The sequence below is a fragment of the Triturus cristatus genome, chromosome 3_1 (genome assembly GCF_964204655.1).
Source record: "Triturus cristatus chromosome 3_1, aTriCri1.1, whole genome shotgun sequence".
Lineage (NCBI taxonomy): Eukaryota > Metazoa > Chordata > Amphibia > Caudata > Salamandridae > Triturus > Triturus cristatus.
In genome coordinates, this window is record NC_140583.1 from 876,355,963 (window position 1) to 876,379,603 (window position 23,641).

Sequence of the window (23,641 nt, forward strand, 5' to 3'; positions counted from 1 at the left end):
GATCGGTCTTTGCTCTTAGACCATCAGGTTAAAGAAAGGTTAAGAATTGAGGCAGAACACTTCTTCTCAGCAAATAAAATCGGGGCTTCATTACTGATCACATGGGATACATATAAAGCAGTGATAAGGGGGAAGCTCACAAGTATAGCAGCATTTAGGGATGGATCCCTCCCTCAGCTACGTTGGCCACACGAAGAAAATCGCGGCCTGTTGCTTTGGTATCTTACGGTCGCTTCGCCCTGTTTTGAAGTTCTTTGACCATCGCACCAGGCAGCTGATAGTCCAGGCTACAGTGTTATCTCGCCTGGACTATGCCAGCTCTCTTCTGGTAGGGTCCAATGTGGCTGAGGTTACCCGCCTCCAACGTGTCCAGAACGCTGCGGCGAGTGCCATTGTTGGCCTACCCCGTACCTGTTCTGCCTCCAGCACATTGAGATCACTGCACTGGCTGCCTATCAGGGCCAGAATTCAGTTTAAAGTGCTGTGTATGGCGTTCAAGATTCTGAGGGGGGTAGGTCCCCCTATTCTTGCGGACCTTTTGTCTTGGTATGTGCCTACTCGGCCCCTGAGATCCATGGGTCATGCACTCACTGTGATTCCCCGATACAGGCTGTGTCGGGTCGGTGGCCGTTCTTTCCGGGTCAGAGCAGCCGAGCTCTGGAACTCCCTTCCTGTAGAGTTGCGACTGCTAGATGATCTTTTAGTCTTTCGTAAAGCCTTAAAAACCTTTTTGTTTTAATAAATTCACTTTCCTCCTTTCTGTTGTGTTTCCTGTGGTGTTGCATTTTTACCTGCCATGCGCCTGGACGCCCCTTAGCTGGGGCAGCAGTGCGCATTACAAATGTATGTAACATAACATAACATAACATAACAGAATACCAGGACAAAGATTAGCCATTTAGAGAAGGAACTATAATGCTTAGGTAGGAGGGCGGAGGAAGTCAAAACCCCTCAGGAGGTAGTCATGGTAGAAAAGGAGATAAATAGCAAAAAAGAAGAATTAACTAGCGTATTGGAATCTATAACTAGGGGTAAGTGGGAGTCAAGAAAGCTCTCACGTTATGAGTATAGGGAAGGTTGTGGCAAAATGTTCGCTTGGAAAATAAAACCAGAACAAAATTGAAATAAGATTTCGTGTATCCAAGGGGAAAATCAGACAGAACCTAGTACAGAAGATATGGAGATTGAAAGTGCTTTTAATAAATATTTCCAAGAACTCTACTCAGGATACAGTGACTCAAGGGGAACAAATAGATGGCTATCCCAAAAACTCAATAGTATTATCTTTAACAGAGGATCAGAAGAGTGAACTAAGCACCAAAATTACAATAGAAGAAGTAGCGAGGGTGATAAAAGAACTAAAAAAGGCAAAAGCAGCAGGCCAGAAGCAATACCCAATGAAATATACATTTCTTTAGTGGAAGAACTGGCACCCCCCCGACGGAGGTATTTAGTGTGGTCTTTCTAAGTGGACAAGAATTGCCTAAGTCTTGGGAAAAAGCAATTGTATTTATACTACTGAAGCCAGGGAAAGATCCAAAGAGGTGTGAATCATATAGGCCTATATCATTATTAAATAGTGATTGTAAAATCTATACCCAAATTCAGGCCAAGAGACTGGGAAGGGTTGCTGACAACTAATACATCAAGATCAGAAAGGCTTTATTAGGGGTAGACAAATTCAAGAATTAACACACAAATTGGTGGGACCAATAGACGTGGCTGTTCAGGAAAGGATCCCCCTGTCTGTGATTACATTCGGAACAGCAAAGGCTTTCGCCAGAGTTAGATGGCCTTTTCTACATAAAGTAATTGAAGCATATAACTTGGGGAGTGCTTTTTCAGGGGTAGTAAAGTCTCTGTATAAAAATACAACAGCAAGGGTTCTGGTCAACTGAAACCTCACAGAGAAGGTGACTATTAGAAGGGGTACTAGGCAGAGATGCCCACTTTCCCCACTTCTTTTCAACCTATATATTGAACCATTGGCTAATGTCCTCAGAGCTAACCATAAGATAACTCCTTTTAAGTTTAAGGGAAGGGAGAAGAAAGTTGCCCTCTATGCGGACGACCTAATGGTCTTTACCGACAACCTTGCAGGCTCGCTTTCGATAATAACTGAAACATTGGAGCAGTTTGGAAATGTCTCATGTTATCAAGTAAATCAACAAAAGACAGAAATTATGGAGTGGAACTCCCAAAGCAATAATCCTTTAGTAAAGGAGCAGATACAATATCTGGGTATACAGATAGTGAGAGATATAGGCAAAATTGCCCATTTAAATTTTAACAAAGTACTATCAGAAACCAGAAAGCTTTTCAAAGTATGAGAAAGCCTCCCTTTATCTTTCATGGGCCGTTCTAATGTCTTGAAGGTGGCGGTTCTCCAAACGTTCACATATCTTTTTAATACCATTCCATTGGAAGTTAGGAGAGAATGGTTTAACAAGCTACAAGGAGATCTAAGTAGCTTTATATGGACATCAAAAGGTGTCAGAGTAGCATGGACAAAGATAAGAAGAAAGAAGGAATATAGAGGGATTGCTAGTCCAGATTTGATCAGTATTATAGAGCTTTTCATTTTAAGAACATTAGACCATTATTCAAAGAACATCAGACTTATCCCTTATGTCTGCAGGCTACGACCCGTTTGGAAGGCAGTTGTTTTCTATTCAAATTTGGACATCCAATTTTTTTTTCAAAAGAGAAGCTAAAGATGTTATTGTCAGCCGCCAGATTATGGTACCAAATTAGGCACCTGTTACAAATTCAATACTATAGTGACTACGCCCCAATTTGGCTTTCTCCAGGAACACCGGAATGTCTGAAAGATAGGTTATCAGCACCTCTGAGAGATGAAGGGATAACGAAATGGGGCCAGCTGATAAAAGAAAATAAATAATAGGATGGAACCAGTTATCAATATTGACTAAAGGTACACTCTCCAAATTGAAGTATTATCAACTTGTGAGCTCCATAAGGTCCCTAGGGAAGGACGGGTCAGGAAACAGCGACTTCGAGAGGAAAATACAAGGGGACGCAGTAATAAAGAAAGAGGTTTCAAGTTGGTATTGGTCTTTCATTTCAGCAGGAGAGGCGGATTTTGTCTTACCCACGGAGATCTGTGAATTTGGACTACTACAAAATAGTTTGGGCATGAGTGGCTGCGGGTACTGCGCATGGGCTGGAGAGAGGAGGGGGGATTTTATGAGTTCAATCAATCAATCAATCAAAGCATTTATATAGCGCACTACTCACCCAGAGGGTCTCAAGGCGCTAGGGGAGGGGGGTCCGCTACTGCTCGAACAGCCAGGTCTTGAGTTGCTTCCTGAAGGCGAGGTGGTCCTGGGTCAGGCGGAGGTGGGTTGGGAGGGAGTTCCACGTCCTGGCGGCGAGGAAGGAGAAGGACCGCTAGGGCAACTTCATGTTTTCTGTGGTTAATGAGGGTTCTTTATTTGCTTGCTTGCATCTGGGCGAAAGCCACAGTTGCTATGCGAATGCAAAAAGCAACTTCATAAATCACACGACTCTAAGGGTCGATTGCACTGTTCCATTTCTCATAACAAAATAAAACATTTGATTCTCAATTCAAGAATGAAACCAGAAATATATTTTTGAATGCAGAAATTATTAAATATACAGTTTTACATCACAATGATTTGAATTCAATATCAATGTTCAAGTAAAATATATATCCACATAGAACGTCGACCTAATGAAATTAAAAATGCAAAAACACTAAATATTTAACGTTTTTTAATTTTTTTTGTTATTCGACTTTTTGTTTAGAAAAGTGGGATATTAAGGTGTGGTACTCTTCAGCCTTACAGAGTAGTGCCTTTGTCAAATAGGTTTTGCTGCTCTTAACCTTTATATTTGTCATACATTTCATGAAACTATCCGTCTGTAAGATCTTCAATCCTGGTTATCAACCTGCATTCAATGATTTTACACATCAACCTGGTTTCTAGACATTGCTTTCTTGCTTGCTGCCGGCGATGGTAAAAGCATCTTCAACATTATATCAGCTACAAAGGCTGGGGCATAGGAGAGGGGAAGCCAGAAGAACTTGGCGTCCCACCCAGCGCCGTACCGCGTCCTGGGGTATTTTGCTGTCAAGGCGTGTTCCATGCACCAGGTAACTTTGGAAATGTCTCCATCGCACAAGGTGTTCATTGACAGCCTTTGAGCTTTCAAATCTGGAGAAATACAGTAGAAAGGAGTATCAGTCAATGCAGCTGTTACAAGAAACTAGTTCACATGCCTTCTCTTAGTTTCCCGCTTAATTCAGTGTCACTATAGTATCTACAACAACATAATACAAATATTGATATAAAACAAGGTATCATGAAAATAACCCACAGATTTGTTTTGCTGAAAGACTAAAGTGGAAACTGTACCTGGTGATAGATCATTATTACTTTTAGTGACTATAGCTCATATCTATGTTATAAATCTATACTTGTCTACTTATGGAAATTGATAATGTAGAAGAAGGACTACGAACAGAAATAAGTTGTAAAACTTAGAAGGGTTTCTAATAGTCTAAGGACATTTAGGATATCATCATGAATAAATGTAGGATATAATTTGTGGCAGTTTGTCATGTTAAAGTACTTTACAAGGACAACTATTTGGTAGAACATTATTTTGATGGATTGCTGCCTTCTATTTGGACTGCTGATAATTTTAGCTTTGAATTTGCGTAAATGGTGCATGTTAAAATCAGACTTTGTTTTTGTGTTGAATTAATTATAACTAATAGCCTACAAGCGGTGTGCACCTCCCTCATGATTCAAAATGCACATTGCTGACCTTCACAACTACTTAAAAAGACCAAACTCATATTTTCTAAAAAAAAAAGACCTTCTTTCGTTATTGAGACTTTATACTACGTTGGCAATATAGTGCTCCTGCACTTAAATGTTATGGGTTATGTAATCACATCCGAGTCTTACTGTAGATAGAATAGTTTAAAACATAACAGAGGCACTGTATCCAATTAAATATGCATGCATTTGGGAGTGTTTACTGATAAAACCTTGGCAAGAATGATAGGCATCTGATAGAAAATATATTTTCTTACTATAGGTGAGAATCGTTATGCTTTTTATTTAAACTTCAGAAAGGTAATTTAAATAACATATTTAAATTAATTAAATATTTAGTTCAAAATTAATTTTACAGTGCTACAGCATTTTTAGGTCTCGCTTACGCAGTGTGCATGCGCTGCATAGGAGAGACCTTTTAGAATCGATTCAGTTTTTGCCCTAAAAACGTGCACACGTTGCATTGCTTTCAATGGCAACGCATGCATGTTTGGCAATTCCCTTGCGGGAGCGAGCTTTGACACCATATGTTTATAATTAACTTGCAAACATATGGTGCCCATGCTCGCTCCCGCAAGGGAAACGCAAGGGAAACAGGCGCAGGCCACCTCTCTCCCCTCCCCCTGCTGCCTCTCGTCAAACGTTTTATTTATTTTTTACATGGAGCGCGAGGCGCGCGCGCTTGTTCTGCCTGGTTGTCTCTCTCATACCCCACGTGGATTGTCCTGCAGCCTGCTCTTTTCATTCAGGCTGGCTTTTCACTTCTCAAGTGAGCCATATAGCCGCCGCCAAGTGGCCTGTGTCTTCTGTTACGCTTTCAGCTCTTCGTAGCTATACATCCAGCAGCGCTGCGCATGCTGGAATTGCGGAGCCTCTTGCTTATAGTGTTATAAAGCAAACCACACACGTCACAGAATGAAATGGACCAGACTTGAAGAGACTGAGAGTGTCACACCTGTCAAGGAGCCACCCGCATCTCGGCGCAGCCGGGCGAATCCGAGCGCCTTGCTGTTCTGCCTCTCCGGCCCTCACCCACAGCTCCGACTCCTCCTCGTACATAATTTAAATCAACGATTCCAGTGTTTCAGAAAGAGCTTACATTGGAAGAGGAGCAGCAAGAGGGGGGTCAATGGAGAAGCCTCGTGACATGGAGCAGACGCCTGTGTCTTTTATGGTATTCGCGTTTTCGCCTGGGCTGTGAAAGACGTACTTTGGTTTCCTCAGTATGGAATCTTTGATGCCTGCTATGATCTGACACAGTTTGAATGGAGAGATTTCTTAGAAATATTCTTTGGGGGTTCTCAGAGGTGCATCCCTGCCAACCCTGTGACGTGGTCTTGCACAAAAAAGCTGGTAGACAAGAGCCATAAGCTTTTTGATGCGGCGTGCGCCACTCCGCCTAAGATTTGATGAAGCTTAAAAAAGACATCATTAGTCTTCTTGGATGGTAGCAAGGGGCTCCGTTCCCATTCCTCCCTGCCAGCTGGGCAGGTTGATACACGGCATGTGTATTATGCAAAGATGGTCAAGATATGACAGGCGAATCTGCCCTCATCGCCTTCATCCAGGTCCCCCTGCCTTTCAGAAATGAATCCCCATAGGATTATTTTTATTTTTGCAGTTTTATATAGTGTGGACTCGACACAAAGGTATCAGAGCGCTTTACTAGAGCACCAGTTGCATTATAGACCGACACATTCATTAAAAAAAAAAAAAGTTTTAGACACTGGGAGGTTAAGTGATTTGCTCAGAATCGCAGGTTGTTTGAGGCTTCCAGAGACTCGAACTTGGTTCTTTAAAAACTGGTGGAACTCTCTCTCTCTCTCACAGTGTCAGTCTGCATGACAGGCCAGCTCAAGATCGCACATTCAGGGGAGGGTAAACCGCCACCTTTCTAAAAACAAGCATTGGCATAGCCAATAGGTCTCACCTTTGGGACCTTATAAGTGTTTAGTTATTCAGCACAATATCCTTGGTGCAACAACATCAAGTGTTACATGGCTAAACACTTATAAGGTCCCAAAGGCGAGACCTATTGGCTATGCCAATGCTTGTTTATTTTGTTCTAGATTTCAAATAAATATATAACATTTATTTACATTAATATTTACCATAAAAATATTTTCCTTTTTTCATAGTCTAATAAAGAGTTTTTACATTTAACTATACTTTACTATTGGAAGATCTCAGCCACCTGTAAAGATATCTTTGGCAGGGTGTACCACCTCTTTCTTGAGGGGCAGCTGGATATGTTACAGCATTTGGGAAATCGATGGTTGAACATAATTTGTTAAACGATGACGGATGATGAAATAGGTAAAAACAGTGTCTTAGGGCTCAAAATTCTTAATGTCTCTCACCTTAAGGTTCATAATTTCAAATGCATTCAGTTGTCTATTACACACCTAAAAGGTTATAGGCTGGGGCTATCTTCATAACTCTTAATGTTTCAGGTGCCCTACCTCAGCCACTGGTATAACCGTATTAAAATTCAGGTTGATTGTACTCTTGCCTTCCAGGAGCTGAGTACATTACTTAATATTTCCCTTCGTCCATCAGCTACGTTGACATTTCTCAGTTTTTTCATCAGATATCCCGTCTAAGCATGTGGGCGTTATGTCTTTTGCCATTGTGATGGCAAGACTGTAGTACTCGATTATGGGTGGATTGTAACCTTCTCTCTCATGCTTCAAGAGTGGGCTCTAGACTTCTGGATGTATGTGGGCCTATCACACAAAATAATGTTGAACATTGTCATTTGAGGAGAATCTGGGATCCAGTAATTTCCTGGATGCAGTCACTTAGTGCATCGGACACTTTGTTTGATCTTATGCTTTTTCTCTGTCACTTTTTAGATATTCAATCAAATTAATTAAGCATGTTTTTTACACTATGTAAACCATATATTTTTTGCTCTTGGTGCTTTTATAGATCATGTTTTTTTGTTTCATCTTTTCCCCCAAAATGAATACAGAAACCTTGACTTGGACAAATTAAAATTATCTCAGCGCAGGACCCAGGGATCCACTGTAGGCATTAGCATATTTAGCAGTCTACAAGGGTCTCATTCGGGTACACTTTCCTTTATGTATTCAAGAGTGTGCCCTAAAATAAGAAAAGATAATGCCGTTGGAGGGTGTTTATGAAAATACCTATTATTTCTAGGTTTCGTAACATCAACTAAATCCAAGATATCACGTTTTTTGAAAAATGTCACTATTCACATTTGACTCTTATCAATCAGCTGTCTAACTTCCTGTGTGCAAATGATGCATCTTGGCCCAAAAAACTGCCAAGTTTAATTTCAGAGCAAATCTATGTTCATAGGCAATATAAGAAAGGTAGTCAAGATCCATAGCCTTCAGTAGTACTTCAGCAAATAATATGCAATTCAATCCTAAAAGTGTTTTAATAACTCAAACTGGGCCAGATTCTTCCATAGCAATTGAGGAGCCTGGAATTTATTACCTGCCCGTGTGTTATCAGAACTGTAGACAATGTGGGTTGAAAATGTGAATATCAACAAACATTTCGCTCTATCTTTCACTGCCGTACTGTGCCCAATAAGTAGTTTTAAAACAACAGGAGTCAGGTTTATTTCCAATGTAGTCTCTACAAAGCACAATCTAGCCAGACAGCCAATATTGGATGAGTTGAAAAAAAAGTTTAGTATAACTATTTCAATCCTCATAACTAAAACAAACAATGAAATTAAGACATCTCTGAAGTACACGATAATCAAGGCACTCAATCAATCATTCATTATTTATAAACGCAGCTCTTCACCCCTGTGGCTATCCCGGCGCTGAAGTTTAGCTGGTCTTAGTAAAAAATCCGGGTCTTGAGTCCCTTTCTGAATTCCGCCAGGGAAGGTGATATTCATAGGTGATGGGATAGATCGTTCCAGACTTTGGTGGTGAGGTAGCAGAAGGAACAACCTCCACTGGCTTCAGTGAATGCGGGGTTGTGTGTGAGGGCTAGGGAGGCGGAGCACAGATGTCTGGAGGGCTGGTGAAAATTCAGGCAGTGGTTGATTTATGCTGGTCCCTGGTCGTGTAGGGTCTTGTAGGTGTGTGTCAGGATCTTGAACTGACATCTCTTCTTGATGGGAAGACAATGGAGGTTTCTGAGGTAGGGGGTGATGCGGGTTCATTTGGAGAGGGTGAGGATGAGTCTGGCTGCTAGTTTCTGTATGGTCTGGAGACTCTTGAGGAGTTGAGCGGTGATACTGGTGTAGAGCTCGTTTCCATAGTCTAGCCGGCTGTTGACAAGGCCCTGAGTGATGATCTTTCTGGTGTTGACAGGGATCCATCTGAAGATTTTTTGGAGCATGCGAGGGTGTGGAAACTGCATTGATTTGGCGCTGCATGGTGAGTTTGCCAAGATTACGGCCTGGTCTGTTGCTCTGGGTCGGAGCTTGGGGGGCCACCAGGTGTTATCCCACGGGGAGGTGTTCTTCCTGGAGATCAGCACTTCTTTCTTGTCCAGTTTGAGCTTCCGGCAGTTGATCCTCAGCCAGTTGGCGACACTGGTCATGGTGTTGCGGAAGTTTGTTCTAGTAGTTAAGGGGTCTTCGGTAAGTGAGAGGATGAGTTTGGTGTCGTCTGCATAGGATATGATATTGAGTCCGTGGGTTCTGACGATGTCGGTGAGGGGTGTCATGTAGGTGTTGAACAGGGTGGGGCTGAGGGACAATCCTTGGGGTACACTGCAGTTGATGCTTTTGGGTTTTTAGGTGAAGGGTGGTAGGCGGGTTCTTTGAGTTCGTCCTACGAGGAAGGATGCGATCCATTTGAGGGGGCCCCCCTCGACCCCGATACGGTTGAGCTTTTTAAACAGGGTGTGGTGGGACACAGTGTTGAATGCCTCTGAGAGGTCAAGGAGGATTAGAGCTGCTGTTTTATCCCGTTGAGGTGGGATCTGATGTCGTCAGTGATGACGATCAGGGCAGCCTCAGTGCTGCGGTCAGCAAGTTGTTCTTTTCTAAGTGTTCGGTGAGATGGTGGTTGTTCACCTTTCTTGAGGACTTTGGCAGGGAACGGGAGCAGTGAGAAGGGGCAGTGATTTTTAAGTTTTTATGGGGTCAGCAGAGGGTTTCTTCAGGATGGGTCTGACCTCTGCAAGTTTTCATCTGTCGGGGAAGGTAGCAGTGGTGATGAAAGTGTTGAGGATATTGTTGAGTTCTGTGCTGATTTCTTTGGTTCCAAGTTTGAAGAGATGGTGGGGGCAGGGGTCCATGGGTGGTCCGCAATGGATGGTGGACATGGATAATTACAACAATGGTGGTATTATATTACAATAGGGAAAGCGCTCCTGGATAATTTCACTCCAAATATCTATTAGGGATGAGTTTTGGGTGTGGTGCTAAAAGGGGAGCGGAGAACCACCAAACTCTTCCAACAAGACCGTGGCTAGGCTACAGTCAGCACATGAATACAAAACCCCTAGCACACAGCAAAAAATAATAACATAGTGTTCTTCATATCAGGATTACAACAACACCAATTCTGAAAGAATTTTTTGATGCAAGACTTGTTCTTTTTGGTTGTCTTCTAGGTCCTCTTTAATAACCCGAACTGTGATTCGGTCGAAAAGCCAATGCCAAATGCCAACACGTGTTTCGTCGCCTTCTCAATTCACATGCGACTTTTTCAAGGCTGTATTGGCTTCAATATATGCAATAAACGTGTGGTGTTAATTCCGACCCACACGATCCTGCGGCGTGAGTAGTAAAACTTAAAAGGATATTGGTATAGTATGCAGTCATGTATCGTGTCGGTAACGCGTCCTCATCTGGAATGGAAGGAAAAGTTTGCGCTACATGGCACCTTGGAAAATGCATATTTTGCGCATTTTCAAAAATTGCACATGGTTACCATCGACTTGGAGTTGATGGTAATAGCATTTCCTAAATGCAAAGGTAGCATTTAGAAAATGCTTGGTACATGTGCTCAGAGAATTGCAAATTGTGATTCCCTATTTGTAGTCGCAATTTTAGGTAATCATAAAAAATTGCAATTACCTAAAATGCCCTTCCAGAGCCTTTCATACATCTTGAAAGGCTATTTTGCATTCGCAAACGGGCAAATATAGCATATTTGCACTGTTTGTGAATGCAAAATGGAATGATACATACGGCCTACTATCTTTTGGAGAAGTACCAGGAAATCAGCGTTTGCCTCTGGGATGGTAATGTATGAGAAATAAAAAGAGACACAAGAAGATCGGAAGAAATGGGAGATTAAAAGCAAAAATAAATATCGTAGGTGCAGTTCAAAAGGAAAATATTAAGATAGCTGTAAAATTGTCAATGGAAAGACATTGAAAGTGTGTTTGCCTATTTCTCATTCACAATGTATCAGGATACAGCTCATGCATTGGCCAGACTGTGTATTAAAGACATACATCCCACTGTCACCTCTGTGATAAAGGCATTCAAAGCCTGTTATGGTCAAGTCTATAGGATGACTTCCAAGGGAAAAGGGGTAGAGGAGAGAAAAGATAGATACTACTGCTGCGGGCAACTCCTGAATGGATCTTGGTGTCTGGAAGGCCAGAAGCATGGCAGACATTAGGAGAGCGCATGTGAAGTATAACCATACAAGTAAAAAAATGCATAATAAAGGCATACACACATGCACAGACTGCATTCCCACCAACAGGAAAAGCATGCTTGTGACTAGCCCCCCACATACAGTTGAAGGACACAAGACGAGAAAGGAGGGACTCGCTGCTGAGACAAAAGACACTGTTGACCCTGATGGAAAGAAGCGAAGTGGTGAAGCTTCTTCTACAGGGCCCAGAGGACAGAAGTGGGAGAGAGGAAAAAATAAAAATGCAGGGCTGCAAATCAGTGGTGGAACTGCACTGAGTGAAAGTAACCCACCAATAGCTGTTGCCAGACAAGGATGCTCTAGGGACTGGGCCTCCGATCCTGTCTCTACTCCACCTACAGAAGAGCTCTCATGGGGAACAGCCATTACAACGCGGTTTTTACCACGCGCAGCTTTTACATCGCATGCATTACAACGCATGCGATGTTACAACGCAATGCCATTACAACGCAAGTCTTTACATCGACTTGCGCTAGATGGCGTGCTAACATTACAAATAGTGTAGTTTACTATCTCAACACCTTCCCTACTGTTAAGTGGACTGGAGTTGGAATAGTAAATTACACTTTTCTAATGTTAGCACGCCATCTAGAGCAAGTCGATGTAAAGACTTGCGTTGTAATGGCATAGCGTTGTAACATCACATGCGTTGTAACGCATGCGATGTAACTGTACGCGTTGTAATGACACGCGTTGTAATGTCATACATCCAGCTCTCATACCTAGAGTGCTCTTCCTAACTTGCCCTGGAAGCAGCTGTGGCTCCTGCGCTAAGGCAGAGGAGCGTCGCCCCACTGCTCTGCGAGCTGTTAAAAAAGGAAAAATAAAATGATAATAACGCAATGTTATTATCATTTTATTTTTCTGTTCCTGCTTAATTGCGGGGCGGGCTAGACTGGCCAGAGCAGGGGCCATGGGGAGGTATGGTGAGCACACTCTAAGTGTTTATGAGGTTTGGGCCGGCCAAACAGTCATGCGCACTTTGCATGTTTTCCACCAGCTGTATTGCACAGCCTGGGTGGAGAACAAGCACAGGCTCATATTACCTGTCTGTGAGCTAAACCACGGCGCTCAGACCAATCACGACGCTGCTGTCATGTTGGTGACAGCAGCTTCGTGATTGGCTAGAGGAGCCAGTGTGCTTCCTGCATGTCGACCGAAGTCCGAAGAGGACTGGGAGGCAGCGGACGGCCTGCAGGTAAGTGGATTTTTAAAAATTTTTTGCAAATGCTTTGTTGGCCCAGTAACCTATTTTTAATACACTATGAGGAAGGCCAGCTCTTTGCATGGCAGTGCAACATTTCCTTTCCCACTTCTAATATGCCTATAAAGTGGGAGACCTCCTTTACAAGCAGAGTGGACTATTTTGCATATAGGTGAATATAATTTAGACACAATCCTCTATCAATTATTTCTGTGACGCAAAAAGTACATGTTCTAGGCCTCCCACTTCAAAGAAATAACCGAAAATTATATGCATAATGCACCTTCCCATTAAAGGAATCTTATTCTGTCTACTCGGCCTATTAACAAGGAAGCCTGGCACTGGGAATCCCAGATCATAAACATAAAGCCCTGACTCCTATGACTATTAAAGGGGAGGGGGTTAGGACACAAGCCTCCCTCTTCATAAGAGTAAAGTCCGTGAGTGGCTGTCGTGGAGGGCTCTAAAACATTGACGAGAAATAAAACTTGGAAGGCGAAAGACAAATGGGTGTAAGATTGTCATACTTACACTGGTCAAAGTATTTATCTCCATAGGCACATCTTACTTCTGGAGTGAGGCGTTCCCAAAGACGTATCAGATCTTTCTCAATAAGCTCTAAGCTGGTGACTCCAGTCTTGAAGAATCCTGGCTCAATAATACTAACTTTCACTCCAAAATGTTGCATGTCTCTCCTTAAAAATAAAGCACAGGCAACTATGAAACGGACATGACTTATTACATATTATATTAATAATAATGTTATGCAAGGTCTGGTATGTGAAACATCTTATGCAAAAAGAAATTATGAATTTAGGAGAAATACTTGGCAAGATATTGTAATATTAGCTTTTTCAAGATATCCTAATCGATTCCTGCAAAAAATCATAAAGACATACAAATTAAATCCTAGCAAAAATACAAACATAACCAGTGAACTTTTGGATCAAATGGTTGGTCACTCATTTCAACGATTTGTAAAGTCCATAACAGGTGAAGTTTTCTATACATGGCAATGATGACTCAGAGGTGTGGACTATGTCCAGAGTTCTGAGACCTCTATCCTTGTATTTAGCTGCATTATGAGATATACCCATTAATGTTGAATTATGGTATGTGGTTTGTAAATTTCACTGTTGCCCAGGTAAGAGGTTACTGGCACTAGATTACTGAGAAACAGACTGGTAAGTGGGAGAAAATAACTCAGGGCGAGGGGATAACCATGTTTCCAGCTTTTATTTGAACTATTGAAAACCGGTTTCGAGGTGAACATGGAGTGGGAGGACATTCAATTTTTTTTGAGTGAGGTAGGAATAGGCGCGGCCTCAACACCGACAGCAACAAATGAATGGCACAGAAAATAGTTCAGCATTCGTTGAATGAAGCAGCCTATCAAGGTGGTGTGGCTGGATCTTGTTCTGAAGATATTTAGTGTCTAAGCCAATCAAAGCTCTTTGAGTCAAGCGGAAAGTTTTGAAGGTAGCTCTCCTTGCTATAGGAAACCAGTGCAGATTCCAGAGAAATGGGCATATGTGGACATGTTGAGGCAGATTAAGGCTCAATCTGGCAGTTTAGTTCTGTATTATTTGCAGTTGCACAAGCAATTCTAGGGAAATACCAAGATACAGTGAGTTACCATATTCTAGCCTTGAAATAATGAGCGAATCAATGATGGGTTTGCACAAATCCATTGGAAGGATTCTAAATATCTGTCTAATCATTTTCTGGATGACAATGCAGATGGTCATAATTTGTCATCCTTTTTGAGCCACAGACAATTCATTAGTGAGTATGAAGCCTAGATTTCTTAACGACTGAACCTGAGTGGGGGTTGCACCTAGCACCGTCGCATACCATTCATTTGACAATAGGTGGGCTTGTATAACTACGAGAAGTACTTCAGTTTTATCTGAGTTAAGCTTTGGGACGTTCCAGTGCATCCAAAAAGAAACAGCACAAATACCTGCTTGGAAATTGGTTTTGGTGATAACGAGGTTATCCAAGATAGTGTCAATTTGAGTGTAGTCATCTTAAAATAAGCTGCAAAAGCCAAAAAGAACACCCTAATTTGGCTAGCGACAACAAATATACATTAAACAGCTTGGGACTCAGTGATGAGCTAAGAAAGACTCCCTTTTTAGGCAAGTAGCTGCAGGTTTGTAGGAGGAAGTGCTTACAACCTGGGTTCCATCTGCTAGGAGGGAAGCTAGTCATTTGAGAGTATTTTGGCAGATACTGATTTGAAAGATTCTTTCCAGAAGGACACAGTACATAGAATACACTGCTGACAGATGAAGAAGGACCAAGGATGCTGAGCCACCCTAGTCTGTAATCATTCTGAGACTGTCCATTGCAGCATTAAGAGCAGAGTCTGTGCTGTGATTGGCATGGAAACGGGGCTGAGAGGTGTCAAGAATTTAATTAGTTTCTAAGAAATTGGTGAGTTGTTTATTGATAATTTTCTCTAGAACTTTGGCAGGTAGAAAGAGTTGTGAGATAGGGTGGTAGTTAGCAGAAGTCTGAGGACTAGCCAAGATTGTATTTAGTATGGGAATAGCACGGACATGTTTCTAGCAATCTGGAACTCCGGCAAATTTTATGGAAGTGCTACAGAGTGCTAAAAGATGGGACCCAAGTAAGTCGCAAACTCAAATAAGGATACTAAGTGGACAAGGGTCTGAGAGAGTTCCCTATTTGGTAGACAGTAACAACATCTCTATTTCGGGTTCTGCTGATGAAATAAGGAAAGTGATGTGCCATTTGTGGCAGCAGAGATCTTATATTTGTACTTGCTCAGAGTAGCCATAGCATGGGACTCAAAGTAACTATAAATATTGTTTATTTATCATCATCAGGAGTAATAGGTGATCAGATGAGAGATCCATCTTTCACAACCCCCAGGTGAGTTTGAACTAGTCGCGTCACTGCTTGCGATGGTGTTGCAATGCAGTGGTTAAGTAGGAAGCATTGAAAGCAAGACTAATCGGTACCTCATAGTAGTCCGTCCAAGATAGCCGAATAAGTATTGTAGAACGTATGTAGGCGATGTTAAAATTAATCGTCCCACAGTGTGCACAGGTTACAATGACATGAGTCCCAGAGAGGCCAGCTCTTAAAATAAGGCGGAACAAAAAGGGTTGCATGAATCATCAAGATAATGGGTGAGGTCACCCAGTGAAATAAAAATCGCATTCAGGCCATAAGCAATAGGATTGGCAAATCTGAAGCTGATAGCTGTCTTGATAGTGAAACGTTTTTGAATCTGTGGCACAATGATGATTTTTAGTATCTTAAAAATCATGTAATCAACATCCTCGATGGTGGGAGAGGAAACAATGTACATGCGAAGCATGATGAGTACATTACGGACACACCTTCACTTCATTTAACGGGGTGGTATCAATGGATTATGGAAAAACCTTCAGGAATTGCAAGTGTAATATCAGGATGTTTTCTTGCTTGGAGCTACATCTCAGTGATTAAAGGGGCATCAGGGTTATCGGTGTTTAGAATATTCCATATGCCCGAGTAATACCTGGGAAAAGATCTGACACTGATAGTAGAGCCATAGGAGTTAGAGGACAAGAGCAGGGGTTGTAGGCAGGGAGAAATCAAAAGTGAACTTGCATGCCCAACTGGAGGCAGGGCCAAAGGAAAGTACTGATTGCTTAAAATTACGCATTTTACCAGCAAGGTTGAAATCACCTAAACGAGGAGAGTAAATAAGCTAATTTGTCATGAGTTTTGCAGAAAGACCAAAGTATCTGGTGCAGAGTGCAGTCTGGGTAAGGTGAAGCTCCCTAGGCTTGCCTGAGGTGTGCCTTTGGTGTGCTGTCAGCACACACATGACACCCACCCGCTGCATGGAAGCACTTTAGGGCTAGAAGAGTATGACACATTTAACAAGCATTGAAAATGCAATAGGTCTCGCCCTCGTTTAAGTTAAAGCAATTCTGTTTGTAATTAGGTGGCTTTTTAGCTTTGCTTTTATTAGTGTCTTTCAAACTTTCATGTGCATAACATGCATATGTATGCATATATGTATATGTATGCATGCATTTATATTTGTATTTATATAGATATGCAGATGTATATATATGTTTATATATTTATGTATGTATATATATATATACACATACATATATATAAATGCATATGCATATATTACCTACTGGCGATAGCCAGTAGGTAGTTATAGTTAGGACCACGTTTCCATAGGAAAACCTCAACATTCTATTTTGAATAACTTTGGCGCCGGTCGACGAATCCTCGCAAATTTTTCAAAATAGGTGGGGCGCTACGCTCCGCTCCTACCCTGAAAGTTTCGGGGGGATCCGTCAAGCGGGGGCTGAGATAAAAGGGGGGTCCCAAAACGCGTTTTTCCCATGCATTTTTCCATAGGACCTTTAGAACGAGCTACAGCCCGAACGGCTGAACAGAATTACTCAAAATTTGGCAGAGAGGTAGTCCCTAGGTCAAGGAAGTGCCTTTTGTAGGTTTGGTGTAAATCTGTTCAGTAGATTCTGAGAAAATAGCCTTTAAATCAATATATATATCTGAGCCAGCTTACGGTACGCTTACCGTACGCTTACGGTAAGCGTACGGTGGCGTGCGCGAGCGCGATTCTGATTGGCTCTTAGATCTTAGTAAACATTCGAATCGGCCGAAACCAGGAAGCGGCGGCCGCCATTTTGTCTCTCGCACTGAGAGTGATTTTTAAAATATCAAGCCCAAAAACATGTAAAGGGGCTGTTTTGACAACTCCCTCCCACATAGTCATGTTGAGGGAGTCCCCAAACATCCCCCAAGTGCAAAAACGGTTTTATTTTTTTTTCGGCAATTTCGCGGGGTACGCTTACCGTACGCTTACCGTAAGCGTACGGTAAAAAAATAAAAATAAAAAAAACACTATCCACACTTACCCCACCCCCTGTGCTTTTGGTGGCCGAAGGCCACCAAAAGCACAGGGCTTTTGTTAAGGGCAAAACACACTATCCACACTTACCCCACCCCCTGTGCTTTTGGTGGCCGAAGGCCACCAAATGTACAGGGCTTATTATAAGGGAAAAAAACTTAGCATTTAAAAAACCGTACTAATTCACTGAAAAAACCATAGGTTTCACACACGTTATAGTTAGGAATTAGCATTTAAAAAACCTTGCAAATTCACTGAAAAAACCATAGGTTTCACACATGTTATAGTTAGCGGAAATTTTACTGATAAAAAACCAGTGAAATTCCCCCGTTATAGTTAGCGCAGGCAACTATAACTCACGCGACTGCAATCTTCTGCTGATGACATATGTGTCTTTATGAAAAAAATATATTTGTAATATATGTATAGCTAAAAATGTATGGAAGAAGACATGGGCAAATAAGTGTCTAAATACAGTATTAGCATCAGCAGAGGATTGCAGTCGCGTGAGTTATAGTTGCCTGCGCTAACTATAACGGGGGAATTTCACTGGTTTTTTATCAGTAAAATTTCCGCTAACTATAACATGTGTGAAACCTATGGTTTTTTCAGTGAATATACATATATATATGTGCATATGTGTGCGCGTAGAGAGGTAGAGGTAGAGAGGTAGAAGTAGAGAGGCAGAGAGAAGAGAGTAGTAGAGAGAGAGGCAGAGAGAGAGGTAGAGTGAGAGGTAGAGCGAGAGGTAATGTGAGAGGTAGAGAGGTAAGAGGGAGAGAGGAGAAAGTGAGTAGTAGAGTGAGTAGTAGAGAGTAGAGTGAGTAGTAGAGAGTAGAGAGTGAGTAGTAGACAGAAGAGTGAGTAGTAGCTAGAGAGTGAGTAGTAGAGTAGCAGAGAGCGAGTAGTAGAGAGTAGTAGAGTGAGTAGTAGAGAGTCAGTAGTAGAGAGTAGAGAGTGAGTAGTAGAGAGTAGAGTGAGAATGTAGAGAGTAGTAGAGAGTGAGTAGGAGAGAGTGGAGTGAGTAGTAGAGAGTAGTAGAAAGTGAGTAGTAGAGAGTGAGTAGAGAGCAGTAGAGAGTAGTAGAGAGTATAGAGTAGTAGAGAGTGAATAGTAGAGAGTGAGTAGTAGAGTAGTAGAGGGAGCAGTAGAGTAGTAGAGAGTGAGTAGTTGAGAGTGAGTAGTAGAGAGTGAATAGTAGAGAGTGAGTAGAGAGTAGTAGAGAGTGTGTAGTAGAGTAGTAGAGTGAGTAGTAGAGAGTAGTAGAGTGAATAGAGTGTAGTAGAGTGTAGTAGAGAGTAGTAGAGAGTGTAGTAGAGAGTGTAGTAGAGAGTGTAGTAGAGAGTGAGTAATAGAGAGTGAGTAGTAGAGAGTAGTAGAGTAGTGGAGTGACAGTGTCACACACACAGTGTCACACACACACACACAGTCTCTCACACACACACAGTCTCACACACACACACACACGCAGTTTCACACACACACAGTTTGTTGCAGACCTGTTGTTGTAAAACAGGCTTTTCCCTATAACTGGGGCGGAGTGAAATAATTGCGTTGTCTATGCATCATTAGTACATCCAGTACAAAATATTTCCGCATTATATTACGGATGCAACTTTTATGTATATGGCCACAAGATCAATTTATGGATTTAAAAAACCTTATTTCTGCTCGCACATTCTTGTATTGACCCTGGTTTTGAGTTGGCTGCATAAGCAGAGGTCAGAAAGAAGCCAGCGTTCTTTTGTTGGCTATCTTCTTGCAACTCGGCCAATCAAATGTATGTCTCATTGCTTACTTCTGTCACCTATTATGTTTTTAGGGAACTGCAATAACCATTGAGCATAAACACTGACATCCTCTGCTCTGCCAAGATGTGGGTTTGCCATAGTGAGCAATGTGCTTCCCCCCTCGCCTAAGGACGGTACAATCTTTATTTCATAAAACGCCAGAAATACATCATGCTGCCATGGAGATGGCCTTGGTTACAGCGCTGGCGGTGGAGTTACAGCTATTTTAATGCTAATTGGGGGCTGTATTGATTTTTGAATAGGAAAACACATAGTTCCATGCCTGTCACTTAGCGCAATGAGTAGAACTGCAATCAATCAACTTGGACAGAAGAGCATGGTGAAAAGCTGATTCACATTTGAAAATTGGATAAAAAATCGCCTTAAATATGAATAGACTCACAGATCGGACAGGTCTATGTTATTTGATACAGTTACATTCAAAATTGTGTCTGCACAGAAGAGCAATGCGTGGCAGAAACAACACCAAAATGTTGATTGTGTAAAACAGGGCTCTTTGACATGTCAATGTTTTCCACAGAGAAAAGTACAGGGCTTTTTATAGCTTTGAATTGGAACATAGTCATGGCTATAGACTGCATCACTTTCACTTTTTAATTTATCAGCACCCTCTACCTGTTCGATGATAATACTTGGCATAAGCGTAGTGTCAGCCACTGAGACATTTAGGGGGCATTGAGAGTTTTTGAAATTGATGAACCACCCCGAGTCCCCAGCCCTCGTACTTCAACTCCCTCATTGAGAGGAGAGGGAACCTCACGCCTCGAGGAGCTGGGGTGAAGGCCAGAAGGTCTCCTTCCGTGAGGACGGGCCTTCTTATGCATATTTTTCCTGCCCCGGGTCACCATATAAGGCCTAAATAAATCATTAGTTAGCCTTATACAGAATGAGAAAAGTCATTACAGGGCGGGGTCATTGAATTTTTTTTGTATTTTAGACATCAATCAGTGTTTTGGAGGGTTTGTCTCTTAAATATAAAAACAATGCCCACAGTAGCCACCTCATGGACGCCAGCTGACGTTAATGAAAGTGCTCCAATCACGTTGGCAGAAGCAGGTAGGAACATGTTCCTTGTCAAGCCACGAAGAATCGCTTGATTAGGCGTTTGGTAAGAGACTGGCCTCCACCACATTGGTGATCTGGCAGGTTGGCCGCCATGAAATCACTGACTCATAGAATGTAGAAAAAGCCTGCGGAAATGTAACTCAAAACAATGCGCCTTCCCAACCCTAAAATGTGTTGCCCTATGCAAAGGCGTGAGCGCGTGAGCTGAGCTGACAGTGGGGGATGTGGTACTCAAGTAAAATCGGTGGTGCAGTAGCCATTCCAACTACAGCAATAACTCACTAAAGATATCATTTACGTTTTTTTTACAGTGGACCAGTTAGGTGAAGATGCCACCGCTGCCACACTAGCAGAGGAAGATCCAACATAGCAAAAAAATAATTCCAAGGCACAACGTGTTTTGTCCCAAAACAGTTTCTGCTGCTACTAAGGAAGTCACCTTCAGGGGACAAACTCTGTGCCTATTTCTCTCTGCTCATGCCACGTGCTGAAATGACTTCATCACATCTAGGTAATAGAAATCACCCACAAAGTGGGAGTCCAACACCAGTACCCACATGACAATTACCACGATTTAAAGGGAATTTACATTATTTATTGATCAGCACATTACAGATCGATTTTACCATACACAAGTTAAACACAATTACTTTTGTTGCATGGTACAGGAAAGATTAATAAAGCTGTTTTATTTTATATTGCCAAAGCTCATTTAAAGGGACAGTTTTTGCAGTAAATAAACGTGCCCTGGTGCTCGCAAGGGTCAAACACCGAAGCTGTGTATTTTATATCTCTGGGCACTCGCCCGCAAAATGTGTCTCTTTAGAAAATGTGATATGTGATGTTAATAACGTGTGGATAGTATTTATGTTGCAGCAGTGAATAATTAAAATTATAAACTGGCTGAAAGCTTGATAACAAAGTGAACAAAAACCTTTAAGAATAGTTCTGTAAATTGTCACAAGATGCACCAGAGGTATTTGGACATGCAATATTGTCACCCTATGAGTCATATTGCGTGTTATGAAAACTATGCTTAACTGATGTCGATTTACCAAATCGTTATTATGATGATAAGTCTATTGTGCAAAGTCTTCACTAATTTGGCATCAAGTACTCAATTCTCAGGAATAGGCACGCACCGTGAAGCCGTTGTAGCTAAACCTAAAATCTGTTTCCTCATTTAACGCCAGTGTTGCGGTGGCATCACAGGATCATGGAAACTTCCTAATATATAAGGGGAGGGATGGGGGGTGGGGGGAACTGCCAGAGGACAGGCGACAAACGAGGTCTTTTGAAATACGTAAGTGCCGGGAGAGATGCGTATATGAGGTTTGTCCGGCGCTACAAATACAGATCAGATGGTTTATAGAAAAGAAAAAGGAAATGCTGCACCGCTGAGGCAGCAAATGTTGAATCTGATCGTATGTTCAAGTCAAACTACCTTGTTCTAAAGAAATTAATTCTGAAATCACTGGAACCTCCGAGGTAAACAAACCAAAGCCGTAAATGCGCATGAGTGAACCCACCACCTAGTCCGAGAACACACAAATATTGAGAATGTGGCAAGCATAAAACTACGACTCATAACATGTACGTTCTGTCTGAAGCCACCCTGCAGTGTGCCTGCTGTGTCATGTCAGACGGGTCTCGAGGCAGAGTGGCTGGGCCCGATTCACAGAACTTTCTCAGTTTAGGACTCCTAAGGTTAGGACTCCTAACTTTACAACTACTAAACTGAGAAAAAACCGAATTTTAAGGCTTTCGGTATTCACAGAAGGCATTTAGGAGTCCTAAAGTTAGGAGTCCTAAATTTAGGACTACTAAATTGAGAAAAATCCTAATTTTAAGAATTTCGGTATTCACAGAAGGCATTTAGGAGTCCTAAAGTCAGGAGTCCTAACTATACTACTACTAAACTGAGAAAAATCCTAATTTTAAGACTTTCGGTATTCACAGAAGGCATTTAGGAGTCCTAAAGTTAGGACTCCTAACTTCTGAGAATACCGAAATGAGTAAGTGTCTTCTGTGAATACCAAAATGAGTAAGTGCCTTCTGTGAATACCAAAATGGTAGTAAGTTTAGGATTTTGTCTTAAGTTAGTTCTGTGAATCGGGCCCGCTGTGTCCAGGTCTGCTCCAGTGGATGCTCCGTGCACGTTGCACTGCACAGTACTGCAACAGCCTCTGTGACGTGCGACAGAGTATCAGGTCATGCTGGGGTGGCTCTAAAAACATAGAAGTGATAGCAGACTGGGACAAATGGCCTCTTTCCCGTAACTCACAGGAACTCAGCGATAACTTTTCAGTGAAAGGTGAAACTGGGTCTGCAGCCCATGTGCGTAAGCAGCTGCTCCGGATCCCCTGCCCACGTGTAAACTGGTTGTGTAACTCGCATGCTAACAAAGACATCACATGGGTCAGGCTCGGGAAAGAGCTGTGTTTTAATGACGGCTAACTTGCGTCTCCTTGTGTGCTTGTTGATCGGGTTTTATTTTCATAGAATGGCTACAGAACGCGTACACTGTGTCAGGGGCCCAAAGTAACATTGGTGTGTTTATCGGGGGCTACGGAAAGTTCACCAATTCTCTCTCGAAAACATGGACTTTTCGAAATTGTACAGAAATAACAGCGCTAGCAGTGAAGGGCCAGTGAGGGACACTAATAAAACTTGATGAATGTAAACGTTGCCCACGCACCGCCGAAAGAAAACGAAGAGCAAGCGCTGCCCAATTAGAAGGCAGCAACAAGCGCTTGCCATGACGTATACGTTTCTCTTTTTCTGCCGTCCCACTTGGACGGCCTCGCCTGCTTTCCTTCTGAAGAAAAAGGTTTCTTATCTTTATGGGGCCATGTGTTTGGCCCCATAAAGTTAAGGAACCTTTTACTTCAGAAGGAAAGCAGGCGAGGCCGTCCAAGTGGGACGGCAGAAAAAGCCAAACGAAAACGTCACTACCAACTCTTTTTTAATGGCTGGCCATCGTTTAGCATAAACGGTGACGCCAGCCAATGGAAAAGAGGGACGGGGCTTAATGCCCTTTACACAAAATACCCCATATCATTAAATTTCTCCAGCCAGACTGCGCATGTGCGCAGCCTACGCCAGGCGAGACATGAAAAGGGGAATGCTCCCAAGCACTTTGCAGTCTCCCTTGTAAGTGTTAGTATTAGGAAACAAAATGTGAGGAGAACAAACTTCGCTAG

The 23,641-nt window shown here is 42.2% G+C and overlaps 1 protein-coding gene across 1 annotated transcript in view; it reads right to left on the reverse strand.

Moving 5' to 3' along the window:
* Positions 1 to 3,820: 3,820 nt before the first annotated feature.
* LOC146861227 (retinol dehydrogenase 7-like) overlaps positions 3,821 to 23,641 on the reverse strand; it is a 269,548-nt gene continuing 249,727 nt past the window's right edge. Inside the window, exons 6-7 of the mRNA XM_085645361.1 lie at positions 13,179 to 13,342; positions 3,821 to 4,199 (exon numbers count right to left, since the gene is read on the reverse strand). Of these exons, the coding sequence (XP_085501487.1) occupies positions 3,949 to 4,199; positions 13,179 to 13,342 (415 nt within the window). The 3' untranslated portion in view covers positions 3,821 to 3,948. The remainder of the gene's footprint in view (positions 4,200 to 13,178; positions 13,343 to 23,641) is intronic.